The sequence below is a fragment of the Phyllostomus hastatus genome, unplaced genomic scaffold, assembly GCF_019186645.2.
Source record: "Phyllostomus hastatus isolate PE091 unplaced genomic scaffold, TTU_PhHast_1.1 phas_scaffold_129, whole genome shotgun sequence".
NCBI classification, from domain to species: Eukaryota; Metazoa; Chordata; class Mammalia; order Chiroptera; family Phyllostomidae; genus Phyllostomus; species Phyllostomus hastatus.
This window is the reverse complement of record NW_025334009.1, coordinates 8,375,413-8,386,784: the sequence shown is the minus strand read 5'-3', so window position 1 is coordinate 8,386,784 and position 11,372 is coordinate 8,375,413. Positions and strand designations below refer to the sequence as shown.

At 54.4% G+C, this 11,372-nt stretch overlaps 2 protein-coding genes across 5 annotated transcripts in view; one reads left to right on the top strand and one right to left on the bottom strand.

The window, feature by feature from the left end:
• The first annotated feature begins 246 nt into the window (after positions 1-246).
• ACKR2 (atypical chemokine receptor 2) overlaps positions 247-11,372 on the top strand; it is a 24,504-nt gene continuing 13,378 nt past the window's right edge. Inside the window, exon 1 of one of the 4 annotated variants that reach the window (XM_045857175.1) lies at positions 247-359. The gene's annotated coding sequence lies outside the window, so the exon portion shown is untranslated. Of the gene's footprint in view, positions 360-1,482; positions 1,613-1,723; positions 2,858-8,994; positions 9,333-11,372 lie in introns of those variants that run through there. The other 3 variants (XM_045857174.1, XM_045857173.1, XM_045857171.1) reach the window with 3 other exon arrangements.
• LOC123830673 (5-beta-cholestane-3-alpha,7-alpha-diol 12-alpha-hydroxylase) overlaps positions 4,298-11,372 on the bottom strand; it is a 27,791-nt gene continuing 20,716 nt past the window's right edge. The window contains exon 2 of the mRNA XM_045857169.1: positions 4,298-4,428. Coding sequence (XP_045713125.1) covers positions 4,401-4,428 — 28 coding nt within the window. The 3' untranslated portion in view covers positions 4,298-4,400. The remainder of the gene's footprint in view (positions 4,429-11,372) is intronic.

Here is an 11,372-nt window from a genome sequence, read left to right as displayed (position 1 = left end):
TTTTTAAACGCATTTTGTTTTATGTTTTTAAAAATATTATTCTGAGAGGGAATCCAGCCCTTTGCCACCCTGCCCCAGGGACCATTGGCAGGAAACTTGGGCTCTAAGGCGAGAAGCCTGTATTTCCACACTATTTGTTCCCTTCCAGCCGCAGGAACTGGGTGGGGAAGGACACAGGGAGAGGCAGCAGTTAGAGGCTTGGCCAGGTCTGCTGTGCCACCGGGGGAGGCCTGGGGCGGCTCGTCTGTCATCACAACCACATCACCGAGCCCATCTCCACTGTAATGGGGGGGTCGGCACACGGCACCCCGAAGCCCAGTCAGTGCCCCCGGCCGAAGGAGTATCTGCCACACTCACAAGTGAGTCGTAGGAGTGATCTTCAGGAGGCAAAGCAGAGGAACGGGACGGAGGCCCGCCACCGGGGCTGCGGGCCGAGGAGCAGCCGGGGCGGGGGGTGAGCTGTGGGGGGGTGGGCCGGGGAGCTCGAGGAAGCCGATGCTAAGAACCAGACACAACCGTGTCAACAGGAGCTTCTGGGAGTTTCAGCGAGGCAGCAGCTCCCTGCCAGAGGCAAGCCCAGTCCATTCTTGTCGAAGGACCGTGCGCTCTCAGCCAACACTGAGCTACGCTCGACCTGGCCTGCTGAGAATTCAGTCGGAGGAGGCAGGCCTCACACTGCGATAACTACCGAGCATCCCAGCCCCAAACGGGGGAGTTCCAGGTGGAACCTGGGCTGTCTCCTGCTTGTTATGCCCACGGCCATCTGTGGTCCTCGCTGGCCTTGCCAGGAGCCTGGCGGCCAAGTGCCCAGGAATGCCCGTGGGTAGGACGCCAGTCGGAGGAGGCTGCTAGAGCAAGGTCGCGGGCGTGCGAGGGTCTGCGAGAGGAGACCGTAAGTGGTCAAAAGGAAGCCCGCTGCCGCCATCGTACGACCGGGAAAGAATGAGCAGGTCCGGACATTGGCTGTCGGAGGCTGCTGCTCTCCACGAGCAGAGCGACAACCGGGCAGCCTGTGCCTCCCTCCAGCTGGATGAACGGCACCAGCCGGGAAGCATCAAACGTGAACCGGATCAAACCCCCAGCTTCCAGTGTCCGTGACACACAGAGCGCAGAGTGTCGATCAACACCAAGGACGCAGTCGGCACGGGCCCGGCTGGGCAGAACTTTACACGCAGGAGGCACAACCAGCTGCCTCAGGGAATAAAGAAAGATGCAGGTGGGGAGGGGGCCCATAGGTTTTTAAAGATTTAAAAAATGCACCAGCCACTCACAGAGCATGGCCCCCGATGAGGTCTCTGGCTGGGTGATTTGACGGTGTTAAGGAATTAGTGTTCGCTTTTTAAAGTGTGGCCGTGGTCACAGCCCTTATCTTTTTAAAGGCACACACTCAAATATTTGTAGATCACACGATATGATTCCCGGTATCTGTTTCAAGAAATATAGGAAGGGGTGAGTGGGTAGAGGTGTAGGTGAAAAAGCTTGGTTACTAATAGATCATTGGAAGCCGGATCATGGACGCACAGGAGTTCACGATTCCATTCTGGTGCCTTGGGGGATATGTGTTTGAAAATTGCCACAATAGACGACTCACTAGAACCACAGAACTCACCCGGTGAGGAGAGGGAACACCTGGGTGAGGAAGGCAAGTGCAGGCGGCCAGCTGGCTGGGGGTCGAGGGTAGGAGTTGGGGAGTCAGGCCACCTGGACGGGCTGCGGCGGGGACAGACTTCTGGGGAGCGCCTTCTAGGTGGACAGATGGGGTGAAAAGGTGAAGGAGGGGTCAGGCAACATTTCCAGTTCTAAACCGCCAACTGGCAGCCAGGGTTTCAATCTGAAAGCGTCGAAAAGAAAATAACTTCAGCGGAATGAAATTGGTTACAGAAAACTGGCAGCTGGGCCTGCCCCTGGCTGCCACCACTTCCAGGCTCAGCTGGGGACGCTGCCAAGGAGTTAAACATAGCCCGAGTAAAACCAAGGGACACTGAAGTAGCGTTCGTGAGACTCACTGTGCGCACACCAAGGAGACCGCGTGTCCACAGGGAGCACACAGACCGAAACTCAGAGTGAAGCTCAGGGGTGGGTTTGTTTGTTTTGTTTTGTTTTGTTACGAAGCAGCTGATAAAGTGAGAAAGCGGCGAGTCTTCACTCTTTACGGCACTTGGTTGTAATGCTACAGTTTCCTTCAGCGATTAAAAACTTGGCCAGCGGTTACCTCTTAGCAACCTTGGGAAACAGTTCAAGTTTGGCTCATGAGTTTTCAGAGGCCTAAGCAAGAAATGACCAAGGTCAAGTTAACCTTGCAAAAGAAACTAAAGGAAGCTTTGCGTGGTTGACCAGACTGGATGACCAGACTGGTTTTGTCTGCTCGTGAAGTTTTCAAGGCTGATTTTCTTTTTCTTTTTTTGACCATGACCACGTTCCAAAGCCCTACACGATGTTGTCTCCTTTGCTTGGTGCCCGAGGGTGTGCCCAGCCACAGCCACTTGCCTTCCCCGATGTCGGGCTGGCGGGGCCTCCTCGCCTCCAGGGCGTCCTTGCCTCCAATCACTTGTCCCCAGAAGCACAGACAGCAGTCCTCATGGGCAAACTTCCAGAGCCAACGACAGGGGTCAGAGCTGGTGGGACTAGGGACACCAGCACGTCCAGCCCTCTGTAACTGCTCTACAGACAGGGAAACGGAGCCCCAGGGAGTCGAGTCCGCGTACAAACAGCACTGGGACACGTCTTCGATAAGAGTAGGTCCCCGGGGGTGGGGGGGTCTTTCTGCATAGAAACAAGCGTTCACTCAACGGATTCACTGAGTGTGGACAGCTCCAGGAGTACTGGCTGGACTACTCTGCGAGGGATCCCCAGATGAGTAAGAAAGAATTTTTTTTTCTGGAACAGCTAACTAGGCCTGAGTTGGAGGGGCCGGTGGGAAGGGCGGAGCGAAGCGTCGAACAGAATAGCCTCGTGCATTGCGCCGGAGAGAGCGGGAGTGCGGGAGTCAGAGAGTCAGGGGGCGCCTCCTGCGAACTGCGCACGCGCGCAAGTGCCCCTCCGTCTCCGAGCCCTGGCAACGCGGCCTGCAGAATGGGCGTGGCCGCCTCAGCCGGGCCCAGCCCGCAGAGAAAACATCTGGAGAGTGACTACTTGAACTTTTACATGTAATTTACGGTTGAGATGTTTTGAGAAATGAGCAAACATATTGATTTCAAACCCGTATGTTTGCACCAAGGCCAGGAAGGGGCTGGTAGGGGGGAAAGCGGTTGCACCCCGCCCACCCTCACCGTGGCAGAGAGAAGCCGCTCCCAAGGGCCTGAGCACAAGGCCCCAGGCGGCTGTACGAAAGGAGAGACTGACTACGCGTGTTGGGGGGCGGGAGGGGCCGCCAGGGGGCGACGCAGACAGGGGACCCGGAGGCGGTGAGGTGAGCGGGGCCTGCTCCCCGCTGGGCCCTCAGTGGAGCGCCATGGGACGGAGTGGGTCTGAGACTCTGTACCAGCAGCTAACTGAAGCGAGTGAACATGGGCACTCACTGAACGTTTAAAGTGGAAGGCCAGTGTGTGGTTCAGAAATCCCAGTTTCAAGACCTCAGGGATGACTCAGACTGACCCTCCTGTGGCCTCAGCCCAGAATGGGGTGACCTTTGCCCAGGGAGGACAGATGGGGAGAAAGGGACAGAGCAAGACGGAGCGTGAGATGGGGGCCGGACCCGGGCTCTCCCACCAGACAGCCGGCGTGTCAAGAGCTGGCCGGGCTCTGTCGGCAAACCAACTGGCTCGCCCTCTGTTTCCTGCTCTGTGTGGGCAGGGGGTGCCTGCAATGCCAGCAGCCCTCCGGCTCACCGGGATGGGTCCCTGCTAGTTTTACAGCCCGCTGTTGAGGGGACTCTTCTTCCCAGCTCTGGTGGCGCAGGCTGGGGAGCCTGGTGCGGGGCTGGGGCCCCTTGCTCCTCATGGGGCACCTCCACAACCAGGATATCCCTCCAGATTCTTTTTTATAAATACATTTTTAAAGATTTTATTTTATTTACTTTTAGAGAGGGAAGGGAGGGAGAAAGAGAGAGAGAGAGTGAAACATCAATGCGTGGTTGCTGGGGGCCGTGGCCTGCAACCCAGGCATGTGCCCTGACTGGGAATCGAACCTGCGATGCTTTGGTTCGCAGCCAGCGCCCAATCCACTGAGCTACGCCAGCCAGGGCTTAGCCCTCCTGATTCTTAACTGCCACGCCTGGGTGTGGAACCAGCCCGTCACATCTCCACCCCTCCTCCCAGCCTCCACGTGGCTTCTTCTTTGTGTCCTTAGTTCAACGAGTTCTCTGTTCAGCTACTCTGAGGTGGTCCTCAAGGGTGGCGGTTGTGCAGTTGGGTTGTAATTTGGATGTGGTCACGGAGGAGGCGAGCGCGGTTTACCGTAGTTCATGGTTCTGCCATCTTCCTTGCACACCTGAAAGAGAGCAAGGAAGGGGAGCTCAGAGCCTTCTTCTCCCTTTAGCCCCTCTCCTCCTCGACTAGTTTCTCCTGCTGCCGTGCACTGCTATCTCTGCTCCCTTACAGTAAAATCCCAGCCGGTCGATACGCGCATAGAAAGAATGATGGAAGTGGACCATCACCGCTTGGCAAACACCACAGTCCTGACGGTCAGAACGTGCCATCAGCAGATGCTGCCCTGGGGGCTGCTGGGAAACAGCTGGCACTGTCCCCTGGGTGGAGAACACTTCCTCTGCGTGAAAGAACTTGGGCAAGTGCTGTCCAGCTGTCCGCCACTTGGGGTTCTCGGCAATTATCTCTGCAGCAGAGCAGAGAAGGGGGAGGCGAGAAGGAAAAACGCAGGATGTGAGGTTGGCTGGTGCCGCTCCCGGGCCGGGCCTGGCCGGGCCGGGATAGGGGTGTATGTGCACATGGCGAGAGTAGTGGGTGACACGGGACTACCTGGCCGGGCCCAGGCCTTCCTGGAGCTCCCTGCCCCTGGAGTCCTCACTGACTTCCCCTGCCTGGAACCCGCTCAGTTCCAGCAAAAAGGCCCAGCCCCTGCCGGGACGAGGCCCAGTGAGTTCAAGGGGGAGACGCCTGCAAGGACTCCGAGTTGCCCCCATGACCTGCCCTGTGTACCAGGGAATAGGTGTTTCACGGGCGGTGGCCGCGGATTCAGCTCACCAGGAAACAGGTGGCTGAGGTTACAAAAGAGGACGAGACAACTGGAACAGCGAAATAATGACGATAATGGAATAAAACGCACACCCTCGGGCTCATGCTGCTAAATAAATAGATACAGGGAGGGTCAGCTTTTTCTCACAGTCAAATTCCAGTTAATAAACGTAGAAAGGGTGATGGAAGTAGACAACCACCATTTGGCCAATACCGCAGTACTCACTGTCGTCGCCAAGTGTCATCCACAGATGCTAAGATTAGTGGGTGAAAGTATAAGAAGCAGGATATTTGCATAGTTCTGGGTTACCTCCTCACAAGACGCTTAGTAATTACAAATGAGTAAATAGTAATTTTACAGGGGGACATCCTGGCAGACAGACGCCACTTTGCCGAGTGACCGAAGTCAACATGGTCACTCCAGGGCCGCGTGGAAACCGCGTACCTCCGGCATCACACGGCGTCACTTCTGGGGTGCTCCTGTCTGAGCGCACGCCCTTGGTCTGCTCAGGAAGAGGCATCAGGCCGAAATTGAGGGCCATTCTGCAGTTCTTGAGAGCTGTCGTGGGTAGGAAAGACAGCGAGGCTGGGGCTGCATCGTAGGATGGACAGACGGACGCAGCAGCCAGATGCAGTGTAGGGTTCTGCTTTAGACCCTGGACCAGAGAAAGGATGTTCGTCGGGCAGCTGGCGACATTTAAATAAGGCCTCTGGGATAGTGAATAGTGCTGTGTCAGAGTTCGCTTCCTGGCTTAGAGTGTGGCGCTGTGATTTATAAGATGTTGACATTAGGGGAAGCCAGCTGACAGGTGTGCAGGAGTTCTGTGCTCTATTTTTGCAAGTCTAAAAATGACTCTGAAATAAAAAAAAGGTGAAAAAGGAAGAGGGGGGCATGAGGAAAGGACTCAGGTTCTAGAACGTAACTGTTCCCCAGGATGGAACCAGGACGTTGTGGCTTTTGCTGGGCAGCTCGCTGGGCCTTCTTCTCCCTGTTGGAAACTAGCGTTCAGACTAGGGACTTGGAGACCCACACACCTGGAAGGTCCCCCTGCCCTCGGTTGGAGTGAGAACCCACCATGGGCTTGGTCTCCATTCCACTAGGTGGCCTGTGGACCCCAGGGAACAGCAGATGTCCAGGTGCTTGTACACTGCTCTGGGAACATGCACACCTTTCACCGCGCCTGTCGGAGGAGGGCACTGTCACCACCACCAATCCGACTGAAAACCAAGGCTCAGAGAGGTGAAGCCACTGTCTCTGGGTCACACAGAAGGTCCACATGTTGTGGAAAATCCACCCACACGCGGGGAGATAATGAAGCACAAACTTTATTACCCGGGGGCCCAGAGGGGGTGGTTAGCATCCAAATCCTCTGAGCCCTGATCCTCACTCTCCCGGGGTTTAAATAGTCCCGGGCTTCCTACCTACATGGGTGAATCAAGGTTACAGAAGCCGAATGCGGAAGTTAGGTCCAGCTACCTTATATGGGAGACAAAGAGAAAATGCAGGAGGAATTTGCAGAAGCTACAGAGCACAGGAGCTTATCATGGGAGTCTGTGTACGACCTTGAGTAACTGGCCATTGCTTTGGTTACGACTTGTCAGCTTCTACAGTCCTGTGTGAAACTTTGCAAGTGTTACAGTTACAGAGCATAAGAAACTTTTGGAGTTTTCTTTTCCTGCCACACACACAGAGCCAGATTCAAGCCCCACTCGGTGTGACCCCAATGCCCGTGCCCGTAGTTGCCTGGCATTATTCGATTGCTGCTCAGTTCAGGTAGAGGCAGCGGGCATTCATCAAGCACCCGCCGCGCGTCAGGCTGGCAGTGAGGCTGGAGGTGAAGGTGGCTGAGACATTGACCCTGGACCACAGATGCTGTCCTGGCAGAGAGCTACTTTCATACTGCCCGACACAGAGTGGGCAGTGTGTCACACACACATTTGTGTCACACACACATACTCGCTCATTCAGGCTCTGCTCTTGCGCAGACCTGGGCTCAGGCTGGTGGGCCAGATACAGTCCTTACCCTGGGAGCTCCTGACCTCGTAGGGGAGCAGGCAGGTAAACAGGCAGCCGGCTATGCAGAGATACATGCTGTGTTGGGAATGGCGGGGGGAGAGGGAAGAGGGTTTAGGAAGCCCAGGAGATGAGAAGGTAGCTGACGCACTGTGGGCGAAGCCGACACTGCACTGCTGGAAGGGAGTTCTAGTCCAAGAAGAAAAGCTGGGGTAAGGTGGAGGTGGGATGCTGCTGGGGGTGAATGGAGCTGGAGGTTGGGAGGGCTGCCTGGATAGGGCGTTATGAACTCAAGGGGTTCACCACTTGCGGTGTTCAATTCAAGGAGACGTGGTTGTCACAAGGTGGTTTCATTTACTTGCAGCATATAAAGGAGACAGGATTTATATCCAAAGCTTTGTCTCCCCAAAGGGAGACTTCACCCTTGCTTATATACACTCTTGGATCAATTGCATGTTGATTTCTTCTTCCCAGTTGGCTACACTCAGCAGATTGAGTTCCTGTCAAGCTCATGGTGTTTACAGCTGCATCTACAAAACAGTGTGCTACATTCTAACATTTGGCAAGAATGTATTTAGTAAGAACTGCCCAGACTTTGAGACCCTTGTCCTCTCTAACAATTCCCCCCTGACATTCGTTACTTCTCATCCTTGAGGGACTAGAGATGAGTATCCTAACTCTGTAACTGCTTCCTGCTGAACAGGGATGGAGTGTTTCTGTGACTTAGAGGAGGGAAATTCTCTGGCTGCCTGACTGACCAGCCTTGGGGACCCTAGGCTCTGGGATTCCTTAGAACAGGAGTGTTCAAAGACAGCACTGCTCTAACAGGAGACGTGTCATAAGAGGCAAGGCAGAAGCAGGGGAAAAAATATCCGGGACCAAGACTCTGCCTCTTTAACTCACAGAGATGTCAGCAAGGGAGAGATGGGAAGGTGCTGTCACATTTGAATCTTCTTCTCGTATGATTCAGGGCACCAAGCCATGGTTTTTATTCAGGAATCACTTACCGAGCTGCTAGGTCCACCTGGGACTTTGAAGGACAGGTAGGATCTGGGCAGAAAGCGACTATGCAGAAAGGGCGAGCCCAGTGGATGAGACACAGCCATCCCAAAGCAGGAAGGGACGCCGGCTCTGAGAATCCGACACGCTATCCAGTCGGTGTTCCGTGGTTTCCCAAGCACAGTGATGCTTGCCATGTGGGCAGCAGAAGAGCTGCTCCTCACAACGCACCTTGGCCTGGGGAGGCAGGACAGCTCAGGGGGAAGTCCAGGCACAGCCCCCTGCATCTGCTCTTTGGGGACCGTGCACAGCAGAAAAGCCTCCTGGGATGGCAGGAGACACTCGGGGGATACAAACTTGTGTGTGTGTGTGTGTGTGTGTGTGTGTGTGTGTGTGTGTGTGTGCGCGCGCATGCAGGCACACACAGGAGGCACAGGAGGCGGGTAAGGCGAACACACGAGGCCACGTGGTTCAGGCCCACACAGCACGAGGCCCTCTAGGACCAGGCATCCTGTTAGACGCCATCCCCTAGTGAGCCAGCTGTATAGCTGCAGCTAGGAGACCAAAGCCCTTCCGAAAATCAACAGACAGGGAGAAAGTCCCACTGGCTCGCAAATGCTTTGTCGCTCCAGCCCACTGCCCACTAGGCACTGGGGGTGAGCTTTGAGATAAGCAGTTCATCTGGGGTCTGTATAACCCACAGATTACATCTTCCCCGACTAGCCAGACTGTGGCTACTCCCCAGCTTGGAAAGTGCTAGTAATCTTTTCTGAGAGGTGTGGTCAGAGACGTGCTTACTAATAACACTGTTTGGGGGAGAAAGTGAGAGGGAGAAAGGAAGACAAAGAGGGAGAGAGAGACATTTCCCAAATAAGCCCTGACCCAGAGTCAAAACTGCAACTTAGGGTATCGGGATGATGCTCTAACCAACTGAGCTGCTGGGCCGCAGCCAAGCTGGGCTTATTTACAGGCAGAGAAAACAGTCTGTGTCTGTGCAGCCAGGATGGGCTGCGGCAGCACAACGGGGGCTTTGAGCCTTAAATCAGGATGTGTAGGGGATGTCCGGAGGGCGGAAGAGCTTAGGAGGAAGAGTACATCCTCTGCACTTCCCTGAGTGCAAAGGACCTAGACGCTGCTGCTGTCCTCCTGCGCGCTGGGTGCACATCTCCAGGCAAGCGGATCTGGCTCTGGTATGTGACGGCCACTTTCCGAGTGGGGTGGGCCCTGCCCAGGGACGGCAGGGAGAGATGGAATCCAGTGGCCTGGAACACGGGGAAATGTGTGGGGGAGAGGGAGGTGTTACCAGGGGTCACTCTGGAGCTTTCTCTCTAGGGCGTCTGTTGGGGCAATTGCCCCGGCGACTGGGGAGTGAGGTGGTCTGATGGCCCCTTCCCAGATTGACTCTAGCTCTGACAATCTGCTTTGTGGAATCTGAAAATCCCTGAGCGTTGGTATCAGATGTGGCTGGGCGACCTCGAACATGTACTCCCCTCTCTGGACCTCAGTGTCCCAGCGGTACTATAATGGGGTTGGATAAGATGGTTTTTAAGGGTTCCCTCTTCTGGGGCAGAAGTTCCTCAACTCTGTGATATTTTGCATACATCCACAGTCTTTCCTTGTGCTCCCCATCTTCTCATGACTGCGCCCCCCAAATCTCAGCCTCTCCTTCTACCCCCAAACAGTCCCAGGGCCCCCCCTTATCCATGCCAGATGGAGCTAAGTGTCATTTTAGGGGCTGGAAGGGAAACCTAAATCAGGATGGGAACCAATAGTTATTGGCCGTGCATTCATTTATTATAAAAACTCCACAACGGAGGCATTTTATAGGTGAGAAAGCTAAGGCTCCGAGAGTTTAAGTAATTTCCCCAGGGCTACTCAGCCATTAAGAAGTGGACTAATCTATGCTGTCTGTCCTTCCATGCTGTGCCATGCTGAGTGTGCCACCTTCCCTGGGGCTGTTGGTGGTGTTTCATTCTGAAGCAGCATAATGCTGAGGTACAAATGCAGGGAGCTCCAGAGGTAGACTTCCAAGCAACAATGACAGAGGCTAACAAGCAAGAACAATTCGGGAAAGATGTGAAAACCCCAGTTTCTTTTGCTGCAGCAGCTCTTTGGAGAGTCAGGCTCAGAGATTGTTTAGTTTTTATTCACTGAAATAAGCTTTGGGAGGAGGGGTTTCCTTGTGATTTATCATTGTCACAAACATCCCCATTTCCTGATAAGAGCCAGGAAAGCATTGAATAATGATATGAGGTCCCAGGGAGCTGTGGGGAGGAGGCAGACCTCACATTCGCCAGGGAGCAGGAGGCAGCATGTTAATCAAGGAGAACCCTGCCCTGCTGGAGCCTGGAAAAGCCACTCTCTTCCAGCCAGACTCTGATTCTGCACAGCTAAGGAGGTTTAGTGCAGCAGATGGGACTCTGGGCATGAAAACAGACAAGACACACTGAAACGGCCCCGAGGGTAATTCCAAGATGACAATGGGTGGGAAGGGAGTCTAGGGTTATGGGGGTGTTTTTAGCCTCTCTTCTATTTTTTCCTGTATCTGCATATTTTACATTGAGCATGTATCACTATTGTAACTAGGAAAAATACATGTTTACAAGGGGAAGAGAGAAAGACAGTGACTGTTCAGGGGTCCAGCACTCAGTCAGTGGTCAGAGCTGAAGGGTCAGCTCTGCCCAGCTCGTGGCGTGGCTCTGGATTTCTTGTGCAGCCAGGGAGGTGGCACCTGCTGCCTCCTCACAGGGGAGCCAGGAGGACCCGCAAGGACTGGGATGTAAAAGAGTATTGGGGAGTACAGAGCCGTGTGAAAACGACAAGGCTAGCTACTCTTGTTTTTCTTGTATTTTTTACACTGCACCGAACCCAAATGCAATGGTCTCCATGGTGGACCATGCAGAGGGCGGCCGTCTTCCCGTGAGTCGAAGGAAAGGGCTCAGCCCCAGCCTATGGTTCAGGACTCAGGCTCTGGAGCCAGCTACAGGGGCTTGATTTCCAGTCTTGAAATCCACTTGCTGTGTGGTCTTGGGCACATTACTCCCCCTCTCTGAGCCTCATTTACTCATTTGTAAAAGAGGAATAATAGTGCTTGGCCCATAAGGTTGTTGTGAGCACTAAGTACGCTAATACATATAGACCTCCGGCCAAAATGGAGGGCTTCCGGCCAAGATGGAGGTGCCTCCTTGCACAAAGAAAAGAAGGACAACAAAAAAAATTAAAAACAAAAA